The sequence below is a fragment of the Choloepus didactylus genome, chromosome 27 (assembly GCF_015220235.1).
Source record: "Choloepus didactylus isolate mChoDid1 chromosome 27, mChoDid1.pri, whole genome shotgun sequence".
Classification (NCBI taxonomy): Eukaryota; Metazoa; Chordata; class Mammalia; order Pilosa; family Megalonychidae; genus Choloepus; species Choloepus didactylus.
Genome location: NC_051333.1, coordinates 22,283,430 through 22,306,514, shown reverse-complemented (window position 1 = coordinate 22,306,514; position 23,085 = coordinate 22,283,430). Strand labels below are relative to the sequence as shown.

Sequence of the window (23,085 nt, the reverse complement as noted above, 5' to 3'; positions counted from 1 at the left end):
ACTGATTTCAATTGTCTTATCTTCAAGTTCACGGATTCTTTCTTCCGTTAGCTCTAATCTACTGTTGAGCCCTTCTAGGGAATGGTTTTTTTTCTGTTCCTGTGGCCTTCAGCTCTGTTTGGATTCCATCTCTCTATTGATAATCTCTTTGTGTTCATCTGTTGTTTTCCTGATTTCCTTTAGTTCTTTGTCCTTGCTTTCCTTTAACTCTTTGGGCATATTTAGGACCATTTTTTTAAAAGTCCTTGTCTGGACTTTAAAGTCCGAGATATGGTCCTTCTCATTAATGTAGGTTTCAAATGATTTAATCTCTTTGCCTGAGTTCATCACCTCTTGTTTCTTTGTATATTTGGTAACCATTTGCTGAAACCTGGGCATTTTTTGATATTTTAATGTTTTATAACTGGAATTGAGTCTATGAGGTATCTGTTCCTTAAGCCTGAATCTAAATAGTGTTATTACAGAGCTTTCCATGAATGCCAGGGGCGAAAAAAAATTTTTTCTAAGGAAAAAAAAAGAGAACTCCATTCCCAGTCTTTGTAAATTGACCTAAGCAAGTGCTCATCTTCAGAGCTGATTCATACAATCGAATTTAGAGAACAGCTGAAGTCCAAAACATAGGGACTTCCCTGATCCTTTCTGTGCATGCATCTTGTCCTGGGCATGCACATGTGACATTAAAAAAATTCCTCCTTTTTCTTGGATACAAATGTCATCTTTCCCTAGGAGACAGTTTCCTTGCTGTTTTAGTCACCGTGTTGCATATCCTATAGCCAGCGAGCCCTTGCCCTGAGCAGTGTGACTTGACCAGTCTCCCATGGTGTTCTGTAGGAATACTCTGTAAGCTGCCTTCTACGTGCAGGGCAAGTTCTGGAACAGTGAGTCCCTCAGGCCATCCCCAGAAGACTGGGCCTGATTTACATGTTCCCAGTTTGTGCATGAGGAACTAGGGCCAGGGATCTGCACTGGGGGTGCTGGCTGGCTGCACACCAAGCCAATAAGGGGTAAGGGAGGTGCCAGCCAGGGATTCATGAGCTCTTACCACTTGTAAGTGCCTTTTCCTTGATTTGGTGTTCACTCTGTTACTGCAGTCCTTTACTTGTTTACTAGAGCATTGAGAAAGCTGTTTTTGCCCATTCTTGGTGGTTGAGTTGTTCATTCTATGGGTGGATGGAGCCCTGAAGTGTCTCATTCCACCATCTTGACTGGGGTCGGGCAAGGCTCTGCCCTTTTACTTTTAAACTATTTGTGTCTTTATATTTAAAAGGGGTTTCTTGTAGGTAGTACAGTTGGATCTTTTAACGTTTTGATTACTGTTAGCACAAAGGTTAGTGTACATTCAATTGCCTTTTTTTTTTAATCATCATTTTATTGAGATATATTCACATACCACGCAGTCATACAAAACAAATCGTACTTTCGATTGTTCACAGTACCATTACATAGTTGTACATTCATCACCTAAATCAATCCCTGACACCTTCATTAGCACACACACAAAAATAACAAGAATAATAATTAGAGTGAAAAAGAGCAATTGAAGTAAAAAAGAACACTGGGTACCTTTGTCTGTTTGTTTCCTTCCCCTATTTTTCTACACATCCATCCATAAACTAGACAAAGTGGAGTGTGGTCCTTATGGCCCCCCCAATCCCATTGTCACCCCTCATAAGCTACATTTTTATACAACTGTCTTCGAGATTCATGGGTTCTGGGTTGTAGTTTGATAGTTTCAGGTATCCACCACCAGCTACCCCAATTCTTTAGAACCTAAAAAGGGTTGTCTAAAGTGTGCGTAAGAGTGCCCACCAGAGTGACCTCTCGGCTCCTTTTGGAATCTCTCTGCCACTGAAGCTTATTTCATTTCCTTTCACATCCCCCTTTTGGTCAAGAAGATGTTCTCCGTCCCACGATGCCAGGTCTACATTCCTCCCCGGGAGTCATATTCCACGTTGCCAGGGAGACTCACTCCCCTGGGTGTCTGATCCCACGTAGGGGGGAGGGCAGTGATTTCACCTTTCAAGTTGGCTTAGCCAGAGAGAGAGGGCCACATCTGAGCAACAAAGAGGCATTCAGGAGGAGGCTCTTAGGCACAACCATAGGGAGGCCTAGCCTCTCCTTTGCAGCAACCGTCTTCCCAAGGGTAAAACTTATGGTAGAGGGCTCAACCCATCAAACCTCCAGTCCCCTATGTCTGTGGTCATGTTAGCAACCATCGAGGTGGGGTAGGCGAATACCCCTGCATTCTCCACAGGCTCCTCAAGGGGGCACTACATCTTTTTTTTTTCCTTGTTTTTCTTTTTTTTTTTTTTTTTTAACTTTCCCTTCTTTTTTTAAATCAACTGTATGAAAAAAAAAAGTTAAAAAGAAAACAAACATACAATAAAAGAACATTTCAAAGAGACCATAACAAGGGAGTAAGAAAAAGACAACTAACCTAAGATAACTGCTTAACTTCCAACATGTTCCTACTTTACCCCAAGAATCAATTGCCTTTTTAATGCAGTCTGTTAATCTCTGCCTAGTAGCTGGGATGTTTAAATTGTTTGCATTTAATGTAATTTATTGATGTCTTTGGTTTTAAATCTACCTTCTTACTATTAGTTTTCTGTTTGTTCCATCTGTGTTTTGTTCCCTTTTCCTATTCTTTTACCTTCTTTTGGATTAAGTATTTTTTATGCTTCCATTTTTAGTTTATTAGCCATAACTTTTTGTTTTGTTATTTTAATAGTTGCTTTGGTATTTAAGGGATGCGTCTTTACTTATCATAGTGTACCTAAATGTAGTATTACACCATTTCATACATGGAGTAAAAATCTTATAAAAGTATCCTACCATTTCCTCCCTTCTGGCCTTTGTGCAATTGTCATACACTTTAATTCATGTTGTAAGCTCCACAGTACATTACAATTTTTTTAATGTTTTGCTGCTTTACATACAGGAATGATTTATTTTATATACTTGTCAGTTGCAACATTAGCCTATAAAATTTAAAACCATTCTTAATATGTCTCAAAGGCAGAGTGAACTTCAAAATTATACACTTTCACATTAATCAGATGACAAAGCATAAGGAACTTAGGACCTTGATAACAATTCAAAATAAAATGTACAGAACAAACACTTTGAAGTCAGCTATTGAGTGTAGCTTTCCCAGTTGGTGTTGCTTGTACATATGTTATTTCATCAAAGGCTATCAACTAGTGAAACAAATGTTCCTTTGATGCAGGAGCACAGACACATTTAGGTTCCAAATACTGTGTTCTGGTGGCAGTATAGGCAAGAGAGACCCTAAATTAGAAAAATCTTCTGAAAGAAAATGAAAACAAAAAGCAGCCAGGAATGAATGCATTTACAGCAATGCCAATAAAGCCTTTAAAATGTAAAATAGTTTTAAGCCCCTCCCTTCTCAGGTGAGGGGTTACAAGGCCAAGAGGTATGTCTGCGGGGGTGAGGATGCTGGAGGTTGGCAGTGGCAGGTGTCAGCGTCACCAGAGGGCTCCACCAGACGGCGGGGGCAGGAGGGAGCTGGGCAGGACCGGACCACGGTGAGCCAGGCCTTGGGGAACCCAGAGTAGGGACGAAATACCTGAAATAATGAAGAAAGGGACAAAACACCAAAAACAAAAGCAAAAAAACAGCAACAGAAAGAAAAAACGGGAGAAGAAGAGAAAAGCAGAACCAAAAGAGAACCAAAGAGAATACACATGCTGGAAAAAAAGGTTTATTTTACTCATGCCAAAACTAACAGAATGTAATAGCAAAAATCAACAATCTTACTTAAATCAAGATGAGTTAAGCAAGTATAGAAACTTGAAAGAAGTATAATCTGTTAAACTTAAAATGTTTTAAAAAATGATCGGTATGAATTTTACAAAAAAGATGAATTTTATATATTTAAACCATTTTCTAATCTATCAGAAACACATTTGATGCTATCCTGTAAATTTACAAATCTAATAAGCTCTTTTTTTGCAGTGCTTTCCTTTGTAGCACAGCAGGCACACCTCCTTTTTCTATGCATGCTTGATACTGAGAAACAGTTTAAGTACACTTCACATAGCATGGCTAGCTATTGCAGTGTACTTTGAAGAAATACAATCACTGAACACACTTGGTGGTTTTCCTGCAAAAAATTTAGAATAGCTGCAGAATTTTCATAAGTAAAAGGGCACAAAGAATGTCATTGTTTTCTGCCATTTTATCACTTACCTGTAATATATGTTTTAGGAAACTTAAAAATTTATAGCTTCGTCAATCGGAGTCAGAGCTCTTGAGGATATGATTTAATGGAAACAGCTAAGTTAAGAAAATCCTGGGACGTGGAACATTGAGGTCCATTTGCATGCATGATTTCAGCAAAATTTTAACTGCTTATCAAATTATAGTATGTTTACAAATTTTGACTTGGAAGAAACCTTAAGCCGTGGAATCATACCAGAAAAATATACAAGCACATATTGGAAGCATTTATCTCTTTAGTGAATACTAGTGAAAAACTTAGAAAGGTGTTTTCACTTTACAACCAAATTTTAAATGAAGCAATACCAAATGCTTAACTTGATTACAAACTGTATGTCAAATTACTTTCATTTTACTACTACTGCTTCTCTCACTAAAATATTAGTAAAAATGTTTTTAAAGTATGACAGAAATGACAAAGTTGTACTGAATAATGTTATTTGTAACCAGTTCTACAAAAGAAACAAATGAGCTCTCAAAACAATCTTATGAAAGTTATTCAGTCTTCAAATTGAAATGATAAAAATTTATCTTTTTAGCTCACTGTTTTAGAAAACAAAAGAAGCCTATATTCTCCAAGTAGAATAAAGTGATATTTTTTTCCCTCCTTCCAACTACTTATAAGAATGGTACCCTTTTCATTTTTAAACTCCTGTGAGCTTCAGGAACATTCCAAAAACTTTTGGTAACAGTGTCTTGAAAAGAAACCTCTCCATTTGTATTTTAAAGTTTGAAATAGTGTCCATAAACTGGTACAAAAAATGAAACACAGTTTTATTTTTAATTCAGTTTTTATTGAGATTATTCACATACAGTCATTCAAAGTGTACAATCAGTTGTTCACAGTACCATTATATAGTGAAATACACAGTTTTTTTTTAAAGGCCTTTTGGACTGCGTTTAGTAGGAAACGGGCTGCTGGTGGTTCTCGGGAGGGGTCAAACAGCGCCGGGGAAGGGGAGAAGGAGCTTGCTCTCCATTCCCTGGTGCGTGCAGCAAGCAGCAAACGCCAGCGTCCTCCATCAGCTGGTACTCAGCTGTGCTTTCTGCCAGCAGAAGATTCATTTAATGAATTTTGTAGATTTGGAATCTTTGCACCTAGGGAAGCTTTTGAGTTTCCTTGCTGAGCATTCCCATTGACTGGGCTCCCTGTCACCTTTCAGAACACCCGTGCACTTCCAGTTGCCCCTGTCATGAGCTTTCCGCAGTCTTACCCAAGCCAGCACCTCCTGAAGCTGCTAGTACTCTTCCTGATATGTTCCAGCTCACTCGCCAGGCCTGAGAATATGATTATCAAACTGAGCTCGCATGATCAGATCACCTTTTTTTCCGGACAGGCCAGTCCCTTCCCAACCTTCCCCCAGCCCTTCCTCCCAGCTGCTCTGCTTTTAATTAGAGTCTACTCCAATTGTAGGTGCTTTCTTTTCCTCATTAGCTGCTGTGGGACATTCACAATATAGCCTCAGTTGGTGTGTTTGTTCCATTTGGTTAGATGCTAACCTTGCATTTTTAGCTCTCTGTCCTTTTACAGTTTCAAGAATGTAAACATTCTGTCCCCATCCTTATTTTGTTTATTTCTCCAGAATTTATGGGTGAGTTGGGTTGAATTCTAAACATTTTCTGGACTTCACAATTCTGTTTCTGCTAACTAACCGTGATACTGTCCAAGCTTCCTACAAGAGACTGCTCACTGTTTCATTCATCGCACTGAACACGGGGGTTTCTCCTCTCTGCTGTCTTCATTTGGAGCCTCTGTTTGCTGGACCCCTGGGCTTCATCTTCCTTTGATTACTTTCTTCCTTGCTTGACTAGAGCACATCCTCAAGAGGCTTCTTAGAGAAAGAAGGTGGGGGAGGGAAATTTTCTAGTTTTCGTATGTCTGAACTGTTCTGCCCTGTCGGTCAGTGATTTTGTGAGGATTGACTTCTGAGGTGAAAATCATTTCCAATTACTTGTGATGTGGAACATCTTTTCATGGGTTTACTGTCTGATTTGAGTTTCTGAAAAGTATTGGATGTTACATTTTCAAAGATTGTTTTCTCCTTCCTTTCCTCTCTCCTTCTGAATCTGTTAGACATAGGTTAGTGTTTCTTTATCACACATTTCTTTTAGCTTCTTTTCCTTATCGCCTATCTTTTTGTCTCTCTGAACTGCTTTCTGGTAAGTTTTGTTAATTTGATTTTTAAATTTATAATTTTGTCTTTATTTCCAGCCTAGTATTTACCCCATCTTTTGAATTTCCAATTTGATGACTGTTTCTTAGAGTTCTAATTGGTTTTTTTTTTCCTATTCCTTTTTTTTTTTTTTACATTTTATTTTGAAATAAATTCAAAGTTATAAGAGCAGTTGCAAAAACAATACAAACCCCATACACAGAACTCCAGCATTCCCTAACCCCCCCCCCCAATACCCCGATCCACAACTTTAACATGTTGTCGTACCGCTATTTCTTTCCCTCCCTCCCTCCCTCCCACCCTCTCTCCCTATCTGTCGTCCATCATCTATTGCTCTGTCTTCTGAATATATGAGAGCTAGCTACACACATCCTTGAACAAACACTATAATTCACATATACAATTCCCATGAACAAGAACATTCTTTTATGCAATCCCATTAAGTGCAGCTAAGAAGTACTAGAGATTCAACAATGATACAAAGCTTACATTCTATATTTCCTTTTCCTTATCTCTCAACTGTGTCTCTTTGAGCCTCCTGTCCTCCATCCTCAGATCCCATCCATTATATCACCCTGCTTTGTTATATTCATCTGCTTTGTTTCATTAATACTATTCCTTCTTTTATCTCTGGATAAATAGATTTATTTTAAGAGTCCTCTACACATTGTTATATTATCTCCATTTCCTCAAGTATGAACCACCCCCACCTCCGCCCCCACTCTCCCCTTTTTTTTATTTACAGTGGCATTTGACCTTCTTTGTGGACTTTGTGATTTTTGTTTGAAGACTTAACTTGTATGGACATTTTCTCTTTGTGAATTTTCTCTATTACCTCCACTCTTTGCTCCAGATCAACTTTTTATTTTTGGCTGAACGTTCACACCCTAAAGAGATAATGTCATTCCAGACCCTAAAACTCCATGGCCTGGACTCCAGATTTCTTTAAAGAAGATTTAAACCAGTTCGCAATGTCACCTCATGTTTCCAGTGGTAGCTACGATTATTTCAATGGTTGATGTTATTTCATAGGTGAAAGGTGTGCCTTGGCACTTCAATTTATATTTCCTTTATTAATACTTAGAGTGAACACTTTTCTAGAATTGCCTCTGTGGTTCCTGTGTAGCATTTATGGTAATAAATGTTTACTGGTTGAGATTTTTCTGTCTTGTTTGAAGTCACACCTCAGTTTTTACCCAAGTATAATTGCCCAGCTTGATTATCCAAGTTATTTACGAACCAACTTTTGGCACTTTCCAAAAGTCATACTTAGGATTAGAGGATAAAGATATTTGAAAGATTGTGCTTTAGAATTTTGGTACTTCCTGAGTTACTCAAATTCAGATAGTTTTCTCATACCTTTTACATCTACTGTGTGATTAGAAGTGAGACCGCAATTGTGATCCTGAACCATTGCTGAAGCTGAGTTTGGTGTTCCAGTTATTAGTGCTGTGTAACAAACCACCCCAGGCTTAGTGGTGTAAACCAATGGCTGTTTTATAATAATGCACGTGGATTCTCTGCTCAGGATTTCAGAACGGGCACAGCAGGAAGGGCTCGTCTCTGCTCCACAGTGTCTGGGGCCTTGGCTGGGAAGAGAAGGCTGGTGGCAACTGAAGGGCTGGATTCATCTGGAATACCCATCCGTGGCCTTTCCGTGGGGTTGCTTGGGCTTCCTTACAGCATGGTGGCTGGATTCCCAGAGTGAGCTTCTCAAGACAGCAAGTCATGAGTGCTTGGCATTTTTATGATCTGGCTTGAGAAGTCACATAACATCACTTCTATTGTGCTCACACAGCCACCCAGGTTCATTGGGAAGGAATACGGATCCCATCTCCCACTGGGAGGATGTAAAAAGAGTAAGTATAATAAGATATACTATCGTGGTCGTCTTTGGAAAGTACAGTCTGCCACAGTTGGGAAAATCGATTATGTTCAGTTCTTAGTAAGATGGTAAAGGAAATTTTAGAACATGTTTTTCATGATAAAGGTTGAAACATTTTAAAAATCGAAGCCTCTTTTGAGTTAGGTTTAATGCACAATCCTATTAATAATTTCATATACTAAGCTTTTATTATGGTACTTTTATTATATTCCTTATTTGTCCTGATTTCTATTTATTCTCTTCTGTTTATTCTTTTCACAGTAGCTTTTATATCACTTTTTTTAATTTGCAGGTAAAGCTGTAAAATGTAATGTGGATTTATTGGAGGATTCACCTAAAAAAAAAGCTGAAAAGAGGCAACAGTGTATCTCTTTAAAAGACTTAAATAAGGTTGTATTTTTTTAAATGTTCATTAAATATGACCTTAAATGTTAATTTTGGAATCTTCTCCCTTAAAATCAATTGGTAACCTAAAATATATTTTCTTTTTAAAAATTCGTAACTATGGTAGTTTAATTCTTGAAAACACGTGGTTTGCGTGTTTGCTCTATTTTGAAAAAAGAAGATGACCCCAGCTGCTCTTTAGTAAATCCTTATTTTTGTCTGCTGGCATCTCCACCAAATTGGGTGTTTATTTTCATTTTAACAAGGATGTGAAAATCTGGGATTCTGGGACACTAGTAGTTAAGTTAAAGTCTAGCTTGGCCTTCCAGTCTCTTTGACAAAACAGGTGAAAGTAATTGTGGGCCATTTGAATCACTGATTATCTCTAATGTATTTGCTTGATACTTGGTTAAAGCAGTGGCATAATCACGTGCTTTTTCAGTTGTTTCTGCATGTCTGGGCGTGCATAAAAATTGTCTGGGGGGTGGTTGTTAATGAGAATAATTCCCATGGAATTTTGGTTGCTTGGGAATGCTTAGCTTCCTAGCATATATATATATTCTTTCTGAAAAATGTTTTTTTACAGGGTGTTGAATCATCAGCATACTGGCCAATGAAAAGAGGGATAACTATTTATGCTGATCCAGATATACCAGCAGCAAGGTATGATTCAAAAATTTGGTGTAATTGACCAGAGACTTAAGTATGTATTTTCTTATACAATATTCCATAAGACGAATAATGGGAAGGTATTCAATTTCCAAAAAGGAGAAAAAGAACATATAAAAGAAAATGTTGTGGCAGCTGGTTAGCAGCACAACTGACTGAGCCTGGTGGTGGCTCTCGAGTCTCCTCGTTTCCTTGTTGGAGAAGGTTTTTTCTGAGAAAAGTTGATATGATCGAGTCTTCTTGGTGTAAAGGACGGGTAAATGTAGCCAGCTGACAGTTCAGGTTGGTTGATGGCAAGTTGGTGGAAAGCAAAGAATGGCTCGTTTTCTTCCTGAAGGTGAGTGTCAAAGACTTTGCCTATAACCCTGTCGTCATCAAGATACATATCAGTGATGTTAATTAAGTCACAGAAAGGATGTAATATTATACCACTTCATGTATAGGATAAGAACTTAGTAGACTTCCACTGCTCACCTCCTGGTCTTTAAGCTGTTTTGTCTTATATTTTACTTGCAGATGTCTGTTACAAACCCATGAATACGTTATTATCATTTTTGTTTAGACAGTCATTTATCTTTAGAGATTTTTAAATAATTAGAAAAGTATCTTTCATGTAGTCACCCTGCAATAGCTCTTCACTTTTTTGTGTATATCCGTATTTCCACCTGGTATCGTTTTCCTTCTACCTGAATGAAGTTCTTTAATATGTTTTATATTATGGGTCTGCTGGTGATTAATTCTTTCAGTTTTTGTATGTCTGAAAAATTATTTTATTTTACCTTCGTTTTTGAAAAAAATATTTTTGCTGGGTATAGAATTCTTTGTCTATAGTTCTTTACTGCCTGCATTTTAAAGATGTTGCTTCACGATCTTCTTGCTTGTATCATTTCCCACTGACTGTTTCAGATATCCTTGTGATTACTGGTTTTGTTCATTTTAATTATTACATGTCTTGGTGTGGTTTCCCTCCTATTTCTAGTGCTTGGGGTTCATTGGGATTTGTTGTGCGTAGGTTTCTGTCTTTTATCAAATTTGTGAAGTTTTCAGCCATTGTTTCTACAAATATTTTTCTGCACCAATCTCTCTTTCCTCTCCTCCTGAGACTCTGATGACACAAATGGCAGATCTCATGATATGGTATCAAAGGTCTCAGAGACGCTGTTCATTTCTCAGTCTTTTCTCTTGCTGTTCTTCAGACTGAATAATTCTGCTGTTTGTCTTTAAGTTTGTTGACTCATCATCTCCATTCTACCATCCAGTGATTTTTCTTATTTCAGCTATTGTATTTTCTGATTTCTAAAATTTTCATTTGATTTTTTTAAGTAGTTATTATTTCTTTGCTGAAAACCTTTATTGTTCCATTTAAGAGTGTTGACCTTTTGTTCACCCTTTGGAACAAGGTTACAGTAGCTGCTTTAAAGGGTTTGAAAGTTCCCACTTCGGGGTTTTTTGGGGGCTGGCACGTGTTTCTTGACAGTCAATCTATTTTCCTGGTTGGCTCTTTGTATGTCAAGTGATTTTGGATTGTATCCTGGATATTTTGAATATTATGTTGGGAGACTGGTATCTGTGAACATCCTCTGGATAATGTTGATTTGGTTTGTTTGTTTAGAAGGTAACTGATGGTGCAGGCTCAGGCCTCGGGTTCTGTCTCTCCTGCAGGTAGTGGTTGCAATGTGGGTTCCGTTTTCAGGCCTTTGCTGTGCTACTTTGGGTCCATTCTGCATCTGCTGCCTTTGGGCTGAGTGTGGGGCCTGTGTCAGTTCATAAACAAATCAGGGGCTCCTGCCTTTCCAGCCCTCTTTTCTACGATCTCCCTCACATCCACCCATTCCAGGAGCCCCTCCTCCCTGTCTCTTCAGCTTGAGGGGTGGGCTTCTCCTGGAAAAACTGATGGTGTCACGTGGTGCCATGTGACTGGGGCTGCTTATGGAGAAAAGCTGCAGAGAAATAAGAGAGAAAAATGACAGTGATCCCCCTCTCCCCTACGTGCACGGTTTCTGGGGCACAGATCCTCGCTCCCCAGGTCCCCTGGCTAGACAGAGGGATGGGCTCTCCTCGGGGCCTTGGTGACACCGCTGCTGCTGCCATAGCAGCAGGCAGCTCCAGGACTGGGGCTGGCCGCCTGGCAGGGAGAGGAGAACCCGAGAGAATGGGGGTTCTGCACATCCTCTGCTTAAGGGCCCTCTTCTGTTTCCCTGGCTAGAAAGCGGGTTTTTCTTGGAGTTTTTGATGTCTACACCCATTCCACCTTTCCATGTCTCGGGCCACCCACAGGTCAACACCAAGAGACGGAGAAGGGGATAAAAATCAGGAAGCTCACCAGCATGTTATGATTTCTCTCCTGTATCATTTTGTACTTTCTCTGGAGTTTTTAATTCTGTTCAGTAGGAAAGAGAGGCAAAAGTGAGCTTATTCCATCTTGGCCAGCACCTGAACTGTCAAAAATGATTTTCACACTTAAAACACAAAGTTTCAGTTCTCGGGAAAATTTACTTAGGTGGATCAACTTATTCCTCAGTGGAACTTAAAAAAGTTTTCCCCAGAAAATAAAGATATTTTCAGGAGTGGGGTAAATGAAGTCACATATTTCAGTAAAATTTTTTTAATTCCTAGTGCCTCGCACCAGAAGCCAAATGGGAGAGCCCTGAGATTGGCTGAGAAGAAAGAATACGACGAGAAGAATGGCTGTGTGAAGTAAAAACTTTTTTCTGTTTTTATTGCTGTTATAGCAGGAGGAATTTACATAGGATTCCGTTTTTAATTTCAAACCTTGTGTTCCTGTAAAAATAACACAGCAGGCCTACCCTGGGCTTTGAGGTTAGTTTTTCTCCATTCACCAGGGTAGATTTTTCTGCTTAATGTCAGTGGTCATTTTCTCCCTCCCCTTCCTGATTCTCCTGGTGATGTGAAGATTTTTGTGAAGATTTCTTGATCTTTTGTGGCTGGTGATCTTGTGTGTGTTAGTTTTGCTTTCTTCCACTTTTCTGGTGTTAAATAATCTGCCACCTGCTGGTGAAACTGTTAAATTCTTCACAGTATAGAAATCTGGGAATTTTTTTTGTCCTTCTAGATTCACAAAATATTCACTTACAAGTTGCTAACAACTGAGCGGTAACTTGTTTAAGTTGCAAAATATTTTCCTACCAATTTTTATGATTTTTGACCATACCAGCGTAAACTCTTGCACTCCCAATAATTGCATCTGGTCTGGGGCTGCCAAGAGTGACAAAGAGGTAAGATGTTTCAGACGTTTCCGAGGTGGGTGGGTCTTGATGGATGTACCGGGGGCGGGGGGCGGGCCTGGAGCATGGGCAGGGAGCTGACCCTGCAGCCATTCGGGCTGCAGCCTCCGGAGGCTGCCAACACCCTGTCCCCCGACTGGCACACGCTCTCCTGCCACTCCAGGGCCAGGAGCAGCTGCCACGGCCAGGCTGCCGTGGAGCCCACAGGATGTGGGGGTCACATCCGCCTCCTAGGGCATCCCTCTTTCCCAATAACTGAAAGTTTTGCTGTTACGATTGGTTATTTTCCTTGAAACTAAAAGGCCTTGCATTGTCCACGCAGCTCATTTCTTTCATATATCATTTCAAATTACAACCTAATAAATTGACTGTGAAATATCCTATTGCCTTTTTTTTTTTTTTTTTTAGGAGATTCTATTTTTTTCCCCATTCCTGCTAAATGCTCTTTATTTAGAGCCCACAGATTAAACCACATCAAGCTTTTCTATCAGTCTACCTGGGTTTCAGGGTACCTTGAAGTGGTTCAAGATGAACCAGCAAAGAAGGAAGCAGGCAGTGGATTTCTTAGAAACCTGGGATGACCCAGCGGAGACCGTGTGTGTGCTCTTTCTCCTTGACCAGAGCTTCGCTGTGTCCACGGCCCGGGGACGGGTAGTGAGGCCAGCCTGCCAGGTGGCCAGTCAGCGACTGGCAGGTGTCACATCTCTGTAAATGTGATGAGATGATGTTAGTTCTGCTCAGGAAAGAGGACACAGTGACCTTGGCTCGTTGCCCAGAGCCCTCGCCTTGAAGACCAGTTGTTGCCCGGCCGCTTCCTGGCCTCGTCCCTACCAGCACTGAGGGTGTCGCTCAGCCCGTCAGTTCCAGCGCGCGGCTCCGGACGTGACCTTCGTTCTCCGTTTCTTTCTCTTTAGACTTGTGTCCTTCACCGTCACCCATTGGGAAACTTCCAAATTACAGTACACTCAAGAAGAGCTTTCTCTTGCTCTCCAGTCCCTGGATCACTTATCATCTTCTTGGAATCCCAGATCCCCGTGGGAGAGCGGGAGTCTCAGGGTCCAAATTCCAAGTGCCAGGCCCACCTGGCAGATCTCGCGTCAGGGATTTGGGGGTGTCCGGGAGAAGCTGCTCCTGTCCACTCAGTGCTTTGGTGGTGACCAGGTGGCTCAGATTGGGCTTGAGCTGTAACTTCTCGCCTGTCGCCACCTTCCTGGGGGCCTGGGGTTTGTGCCGAGAAGGATGGGTCTTGGCCCCACTCGGCCGTGGTGGCGTCTGCGGCAGAGATGCTGGGGAGAGGACGTTGACAATGGAGACGTCCGGTCTGGGCGTAGGGCAGTGGAGTGGCAGCCTGCCCCCGTTCGTCATCTCTGGGATTTGCTGTCCCTCTGCCACCTTCCTGGCGGTCCTTGACCCTTCTGTCTTTTCTGCATATCTACTAAATATATGTTCTTTATTTTTCAGTTGTCTCCCTTAAAACCTTTTAACATTGTCCTACTTTGTTCTTTTGATCTGCTTCTAACTGACACTTAAGATGGAAATTTTCTCTAAATACATGCCTTGCTATGCAGTTGTTTCAGTCTCAGAGAACTTAATAATCCTAAAGGGAAAAGCCCTTCTCACTGGCCGTTGAATCCTGATATTGGGGACCGTCCTTCCTGACCAGAGGGGGCGGCCTGCGCCTACGGTGAGGGGTCTTCCCTGCATTCCCGCCCCTGCCCCTCAGGACGACCCTCCCACTCTCGCCCCACCCACGAGCACAGTGACCTGTGCGGTCACCATGGGCGTCAGGGCTGAGCCCCTCCCCACTCCCGTGTGGTGTTGGGATCACCCACTCATCCGCAGAGTCCCCTGTTGTCCACACCGCCGCGGGACATTTCCACCCCCTGGCCTGCCTGGTGCCCGGCATTCTTCCTGGGATGCTCTGCCTCTCTCCTGAATGGGATCCCCTCTTTTCTGCTTCTCCCATCCTCCTCTTCCTCAGCTTACTCCCTTGTTTTGGAGGAGAGCATCCTCTAGCAGCTTCCTGAGAAAGGAAGCATGAAAGGAAAAAACATTTTGAGTCCTTGCAAGTCTGACAATGCTTTTAGCTCTCTCACACTTGACTGAGGGTTTGGGTATAGATTTCATTTGTCTGTTTTCATTTAAAAGGCTTTTGTGCTAGGTGGGGGAATACAGTAATGAATAAAAATCACATCAACCCCACTCTCAGGGAGTTTACAGCCATTTAAACAAACAATTATAGAGCTCATGTTCTTTCTACCACACTGAACTACTAATGCATTGATTGAAGGCTAGACACTTAGTCTTTTGAGGTTACTGGGAATTAAAAGATAAAAACGTGTTAAGGAGATGGTAATCTGAAAAGATGCACTTTAATACACAAACTAAATCCATGAAATATATTCCCTCTTACTGTAAATATCTGAGCAGTGCCTCTGATTCTCCTTAGAAAAAAAAAAAGAAAAGAAAAAAGTTGGTTGAGGTGAAATTCACGTAACATAAGATTAACCATTTTTAAATTATACTGTTAAGTGGCATTTAGTACATCACAGTGTTGTGCAACCACTACCTCTGTCTAGTTCCAGAACGTTTTCATCTCTCCCACGTAAAGCCCTGCATCCATGAAGCAGTTTCTCCCCATTCTCCCTCCCCAGGGCCATGGCAACTAATCTGCTTTCTCTCTCTGTTTGCCTGTCCTGGATATTTCATAGAAGTAGAATAACAATATTTGGCCTTTTGTGTCTGGCTTCTTTGATTTGATGTGTTTTCAGAGTTCATCTGTGTTGTAGCATAAAGCATCACTGCATTCCTTTTTATGGCTAAATAACATTCCATTGTGTGTGTGTGTGTGTGTACATACACTACTTTTGTTTATCCATTCATCTGTTGATGGACATTTGGGCCTTGTGGCTTTTGCATTAAAAAATCCAATTACAGGAATGGTTTAGGGAAAGAGTACAATTTGATGTGTGTGTTTAACCCACCACCTTCATCCTGCAGATCCCTCCACCCCTTTGGTTTGTGAGCCTTGTGCAGCTGTCATTAGTCCTTACCCCTGCAGGGGTTGGGCTGGGTCTAGAGGAAAGCAATTTCAAGCATCTTTCTTTCAGTTAGCAAAGATGGAAGTGGACACCCCCCTTTGGTCTCCCGTTTTCTCTCTGTAAAAGGAAGACAGTGAAGCAGGCCAGGGGCTCCAGGCCTGGCTGCACCCTCCTCGGGTCCCCTGGGAGCACCTGGGTGGGTTGCGGCAGCCCACACACAGGCCGCGCCAGGGGAGTGAAGCTAGCCACCGCCAGGGCCAGCCCTTTTATCTTCATCAGAACAAAGCAAGGAGGAATTAAAAGAGCAGCTGAATCAAAGGAACATAAACACTTTTTTCTTCAAATTGTTCTTTTAACTATTTTACAGATTACTGCAGTTTTTAAATCCTGATCCTCTGAGAGCTGATGGAATCTCTGATCTGCAGCAGGTATTGCAAACCTTTCAATAAGAAAGAAAAAAACTGTTTAAATCCCTCTCCTGCCTCCCTCCAGACTGGAGAAAGTACACTGGGGCAACTACCTAGAGATGTTCTTCTCAGAATTATCTAGTGAATTATTGCTTTTCTCTTTTTTTGCTTTTGGGTAATCAATGATCTTCCTTTCATTTGTGGCAGTTTTAGTTGTTTTTGATAAGCATATGTGCATAGGCTTTTACATAAAGCTCAAACTCTTGTATTTTCTTCATTGCCCTGACGTCCTCGAGGGTGCCTGCCCACCCTGGGGGCAGGTGTGAGCTGTCTGTGTGTCTGTCGGCCTAGCTGCAGAAATTGAAGTCTGGCCTGCAGCAGCCCTTGGCCCTGGTGCGCAACAGGATCGAGCCCTGCCTGACCCTGGAGACATCGCCCCTCTCGGCAGACCTGAGAAAGGTAAACGTGCTCTGGAGACAGAACCCGGGAAGGGATCCCGACCTGTTCTAACCCGGAAGGATATTTTAACAAACAGTTCTGAGGTTGTGTTTGTGTAATTTCTTTACTTTTGTAATTCTATTCTAAGCTTTGGTTATTAATTTGTCGTTTTTTTTTTTTTTTTTTTTTATGTCCAGGTTAACTTCTTTTTTTTTTTTCACTTTTTTTTATTCATTTTATTGAGATATATTCACATACCACGCAGTCATACAAAACAAATCGTACTTTCGATTGTTCACAGTACCATTACATAGTTGTACATTCATCACCTAAATCAATCCCTGACACCTTCATTAGCACACACACAAAAATAACAAGAATCATAATTAGAGTGAAAAAGAGCAATTGAAGTAAAAAAGAACACTGGGTACCTTTGTCTGTTTGTTTCCTTCCCCTATTTTTCTACACATCCATCCATAAACTAGACAAAGTGGAGTGTGGTCCTTATGGCTTTCCCAATCCCATTGTCACCCCTCATAAGCTACATTTTTATACAACTGTCTTCGAGATTCATGGGTTCTGGGTTGTAGTTTGATAGTTTCAGGTATCCACCATCAGCTACCCCAATTCTTTGGAACCTAAAAAGGGTTGTCTAAAGTGTGCATAAGAGTGCCCACCAGAGTGACCTCTCGGCTCCTTTTGGAATCTCTCTGCCACTGAAGCTTATTTCATTTCCTTTCACATCCCCCTTTTGGTCAAGAAGATGTTCTCCGTCCCACGATGCCAGGTCTACATTCCTCCCCGGGAGTCATATTCCACGTTGCCAGGGAGATTCACTCCCCTGGGTGTCTGATCCCACGTAGTGGGGAGGGCAGTGATTTCACCTTTCAAGTTGGCTTAGCTAGAGAGAGGGCCACATCTGAGCAACAAAGAGACATTCGGGAGGAGGCTCTTGGCACAATTACAGGCAGGCCTAGCCTCTCCTTTGCAGCAACAGTCTTCCCAAGGGCAAGTCCCATGGTAGAGGGCTCAGCCCATCAAACCACCAGTCCCTTATGTCTGTGAGCACACCAGCAACCATCGAGGTGGGGAAGCCCAACACCCCTGCATTCTCCACCAGCTCCTCAAGGGGACTCTGCATATTTTTTCCTTGTTTTTTTTTTAAAAAAAAAACTTTTTTTTTTCTAAATCAACTGTGAAAAATTAAAAAAAACAAAACAAAACATACAATAAAAGAACATTTCAAAGAGACCATAACAAGGGAGTAAGAAAAAGACAACTAACCTAAGATAACTACTTTACTTCCAAAGTGTTCTTACTCTACCCCAAGAATCAGGTTAACTTCTTATAGGTGAATAATTCCTTTGTGGAGAAACCATTGTATAACTCTTAAGTGTTCTTTGGAAATAAGTTTTCAAATGTCCCTCTGGAAAGGAGCAACAAGTTGCCCAGGGGAATTGCAGTATCTGCTTGTTAGCATTGTTCTCAAAATTGCTTTACACGTCTGTGGTTTCACTTGGTAAATTGGTCATACATGTTTATTTCCTTCCTTCCTGAAACAAAAAAGGTAAAAAATAAAATTTTTCAAAAAGCTAAAATCACAAGGCTGAATAAGAGAGAGAGTTCTTTAGTGAAGAAGAGGTTTCCACTGGCTCTTAGAAAATGGAAGAATAGGCAGATTGTGGCTGACTTGATGGAGTGGGGTACGGGGGCAGGGAAGATGCTCCCCTACCCTGTTTGTTCCCTAAACAATCACAGCTGGTTTGCATTTGCTCTCAAGAAGGATATTGGGGGTATTTTGGTTTTTTGGGGAAAGAACCTGAATGGCCCTAGAGAAATACCTTTAGGTGATGCTCTTTGGAGTTCTCCTGATAAAACTGCCTGCTTGCTGCCCAGTCTTCTCCAAGGATGGACGCTCCTGTGGTGATGAGCTTTGCCTGCCCACAGAGCTTCTCGTCACCTTTTTAGTATCCTCCTTGTGAATATGAACCTACAGCAGGAGTCAATCAGATGTTTGAAGGAAGCCCTCAGAAAAAATAGACCAGAATAAACTCACATCCATTTAACAAGAAAGAGTAAATGGACAGCCAGAGAATAAGAAAGAGTTCTTGGAAATCCAAAATACTATAGAAGTAATAAAAATCAATAGTAGATTTGAGAGAGAAAATAGAGGCTAATTAAAAGGTAGAAAAAAAGACAACAGGGTGGGAAATAGGGAAAAAAAGAAAGAGAAACTGAGGGTCAGATTGAGGTGCCTGATAAAGGAAAATGGGATTTCTAAAAATAGAATCTCCCAATTAAACTAGTGAACCAAGATATTGGACGTATTGTGAAGCATCTAACTTGAGGGATTCCAGGGTCCTGGCAGCTTCCAGAGTGAAGAAACTGGTGCCAGGCCCAAGAGCAGGAATCAGATGGCCTCAGACTTCTCCCCAGAGGATCAGCAACTTCAAAATTCTGATGAAAAGTCATTTCCAACCTAGAGGTCCATACTCAGACTGTCAGTGAGGTGTGAGGAAAGAATTCAGACATTTTCAGACATATTGAGTCTCAAAAAAGCTTCTTCCAAGGCACCCTTTGTCAGGAAGCTGTTGAAGACACTTTTCAAAGTAACTAGGGACAAGAGAAGCAAGACGGCGGCATAGTTACTCCCCTGGAGCAACTAACAGTCAACCAGGAACAACTAGTAAATAATCTGGAATAACTGCTGGGGGACAGATGTGACTGGCCACACATTGTACACCAACCTGGATTGGGAGGAATGCCTGAGACCGCAGCATAAAACCTGTAAATAAAAACTGCATAACTGTCCTGGGAGCTCCCTCCCCCCATGGCAGGCTGAGCTGCAAAACCTCACTGTGGTCGAAAGCAGCATTCCCTAAGCAAGCGAATATAGCTCAGCCCAGCTCCAGCTGCGGTCTTAACTAACAAATGTGGACTGCTGATTACAAGCTGCAAACAGACAGACCTCTAACAAGCAGACAGAGGCTTTTAGTGACTACTGACCTTAAAGAGGCAGATAACCCCTGTGCCCCAGGAAAGGGAGCCCAGAAGACCAGGTATTCTCTCTGACTGACGGGTGAAACTTGGGGGCCATGGACTGGCTCTGAAAGGGGGCTTTCTTTCCCTTTTTCTCTCTCTCAACCTGAGTGGCTCAATGGAGAAAACCTCGGCCATTTGCAGCTCTCAGCACTCTGACCCAGGCAGGTGTTGGAGTTAACAGAGTCAGAGAGACAAAGAAGCAATTCAGATGCAGAAGGTAACTCTCTTGGAGGTGTGTCTTCCCTAAAAGGAAGGAGGTGGGTCCCGGCTCTACTGCTGGCCTTCCTTTCAGAACTTGGACCCTAGAGCCTGGGGGAAAACAGCCAAAACAGAAACTAAAGGGGCCACACCTCCTTACACCAGTTGGGAGCTACAGGCTGACAGGCACCACGTGCTGGGCAGGTTAGGAAAAGTACAGCGGCTAGACATCTCACAGGAAAGTGTGTCAATCTTCTAAGATACACCCTCAGAGAAACCTGATACTGAATATAACCCCATTCTGAGATCTGAACCCATTCTGGTCTGGGCAAATCTGATTGGGGTAACCAAGGAAACCAGGTGCCTAGACATCAGAAAACTAGAAACTACACTAGGAAAAATGAAGATATGGCCCAGTCAAAGGAAAACTTACACCTCAATTAAGATACAGTTGAGATATTGTTTCACATTAATGAAACAATTAAAGATTTTCAAAGAAATATGCTGAATCAAATAAACCAAATCAAGTTCAGGGAAGATATGGTGTTCTGGTTTGCTGATGCTGCCAGAATGCAAAAAACCAGAGATGGATTGGCTTTTATAAAAGGGGGTTTATTTGGTTACACAGTTAAAGTCTTAAGGCCACAAAGTGTCCAAGGTAACACATCAGTAATCGGGTACCTTCACTGGAGGATAGCCAATGGTGTCTGGAAAACCTCTGTTAGCTGGGAAGGCATGTGTCTGGCATCTGCTCCAAGTTCTGGTTTCAAAATGGCTTTCTCCCAGGACGTTCCTCTCTAGGCTGCAGTTCCTCAAAAATGTCACTCTTAGTTTCTCTTGGGGTATTTGTCCTCTCAGCTTCTCCAGAGCGAGTGTCTGCTTTTAACAGCCATCTTCAAACTGTCTCTCATCTGCAGCTACTCTCTCAGCTTGTGTGCATTCTTCAAAGCGTCCTTCTTGGCTATAGCAAGCTTGCTCCTACTGTCTAAGCTTCTGTAGTGCTCTAGTAAACTAATCAAGACCTATGCTGAATGGGCGGGGCCACACCTCCATGGAAATTATCCAATGAAATTATCCAATGAAAGATCTTGCCCACAGTTGGGGCAAGATCACATCTCACGGAAGCATCTAATCAAAAGTCTCCAACCCAATCAACACCAATACATTTCCTGCCCACACAAGACTGCATCAAAGATAATGGCATTTTGGGGGACATAATACATCCAAACCAGCACATATGGCAAAAGAGATGAAGGCTGTAAAGAAAACACTAGGTGAACATAAGGTAGAAATCAAAAGTTTGAAAAAACAACTGGCAGAATCTATGGAAATGGAAGGCACAACACAAGAGATGAAAAACACAATGGGCAGAAGAAAACACTCAGGAACTGGAGAATAAGACACCTGAAATCCTACATTCAAAAGAACAGATAGGGAAACAATGGAAAAATATGCACAACATCGCAAGGAATTGAATGACAACATGAAGCACATGAATGTATGTGTTATGGGTGTCCCAAAAGGAGAAGAGAAAGGAAAAGGCACAGAAGAAATAATAGAAGAAATAATCAATAAAAATTTCTCATCTCTTATGAAAGACACAGAACTACAGATTCAAGAAATGCAGTGTACCCTAAACAGAATAGATCTGAATAGACTTATGCCAAGACATTTAATAATCGGGTTATCAAACGTCAAAGACAGAGAATCCTGAAAGCAGCAGGAGAAAAGCAATCCATCACATACAAAGGAAGCTTGATAAGACTATGTGTGGATTTCTCAGTAGAAACCATGGATGCAAGAAGGAAGTGGGGTGATATATTTAAGATACTGAAAGAGAAAAACCCCCAACGATGAATCCTATGTCTGGCAAAAGTGTCCTTCAAACTTGAGGGCTAGTTTAAAATATTCTCTGACAAGTAGACAATGACAGAGTTTGTGAACTAGATGTCTGCTCTACTGGAAATACTAAAGGGAGCACTACAGACAGATAGGAAAAGACAGGAGTGAGAGGTTTGGAACACAATTTTGGGTGATGGTAGCACAATAATGTAAGTACACTGAACAAAGAGGATTTTGAGTATGATTGAAAGAGGAAGGTTAGGAGCATGTGGGACACCAGAAGGAAAAAGGAAAGATAAAGACTGGGACTATATAACTCAGTGAAACCTTGAGTGTTCAACAATTGTGATAAAATGTACAAATGTGTTTTTTCATGAGGGAGAACAAATGAATGTCAGCCTTGCAAGGTGTTAAAAATAGGGAAGTATTGGGGGAGAAATACAGTCAATGCAAACTAGAGACTATAATTAACAGAAGCATTGTATTATGCTTCCTTTAGTGTAACAAAGGCAGTATACCAAAGCTAAATGAGTATAAAAGGAGGACATAAGGGAGGGGTATGGGACTCTTGGCATTGGTGATGTTGTCTGACTCTTTTATTCTAGTTTAATTCTATCTTTCCTTTTGCTGCTTTTTAGCTGTCATATTTTTCTTTCTTTTTCTTTCTCTTTTGTCTCTAATTTCTTTGACGCTTCCTCCTTCTTTGTGGAAGAAATGGAGATGTCTTTATATAGATAGTGGTGATGGTGGTGAATGCATAAATACGTGACTATACAGGGAACCATCGATTGTTTACTTAGGATGGAATGTATGGTGGGTGAACAAAACCATCTTAAAAAAAAATGGGTTGATGGAGAAACCTTGAGGGGACTATATTGAGTGAAATAAGTCAGACACATAGCAACAAATATTGTATGGTTTCATATGAACTAATTATAAGATGTAAACTCATAGACATAAAATATAGGTTACCAGGATTTAGAACGAGGCTAAAGAATGGGAAGCGGTTGCTTATTATGAGCAGAATGTTCAACTAGGTTGAACTTAAGTGTTTGGAAATGGATAGAGGTGATGGTAGCGCGTTATTGTGAGAATAACTAACAGTGCTGAATGGTGTGTGAATGTGGTGGAAAGGGGAAGCTTAGAGTCACGTATGTCACCTGAAGGAAAGTTGGAGGTTAAAATATGGGAATATATAAAACAGTGAATCTTGTGGTGGATAATGTCAAATATTTGATTAACTGTACAAATATTAGGCATCTCTTTCAGGAACTAAAACAAATGTATGACACTATAACTAGAAATTAATAACAGAGTGGTATATAGGGAAAAAATATACATACTGCCCACTGTGTACTACAGTTAGTAGTATTTTAACATTCTTTCATCAACAGTAACAGATACACTGTACTAATACTGTGAGTCAGTAATGGAGGGGAGGGGTAGTTAGGGGTATGGGAGGATTTGAATTTTCTCTTTTGTCTTTATTTCTTTTCTGAAGTAATGAAAACATTGTAA

The 23,085-nt window shown here is 41.1% G+C and overlaps 1 protein-coding gene across 1 annotated transcript in view; it reads left to right on the top strand.

Moving 5' to 3' along the window:
* The window catches only part of TDRD12 (tudor domain containing 12), a 95,950-nt gene that overhangs the window by 45,243 nt on the left and 27,622 nt on the right, over positions 1-23,085 (top strand). The window contains exons 8-12 of the mRNA XM_037819756.1: positions 8,594-8,691; positions 9,272-9,348; positions 11,971-12,051; positions 16,008-16,068; positions 16,399-16,506. Coding sequence (XP_037675684.1) covers positions 8,594-8,691; positions 9,272-9,348; positions 11,971-12,051; positions 16,008-16,068; positions 16,399-16,506 — 425 coding nt within the window. The remainder of the gene's footprint in view (positions 1-8,593; positions 8,692-9,271; positions 9,349-11,970; positions 12,052-16,007; positions 16,069-16,398; positions 16,507-23,085) is intronic.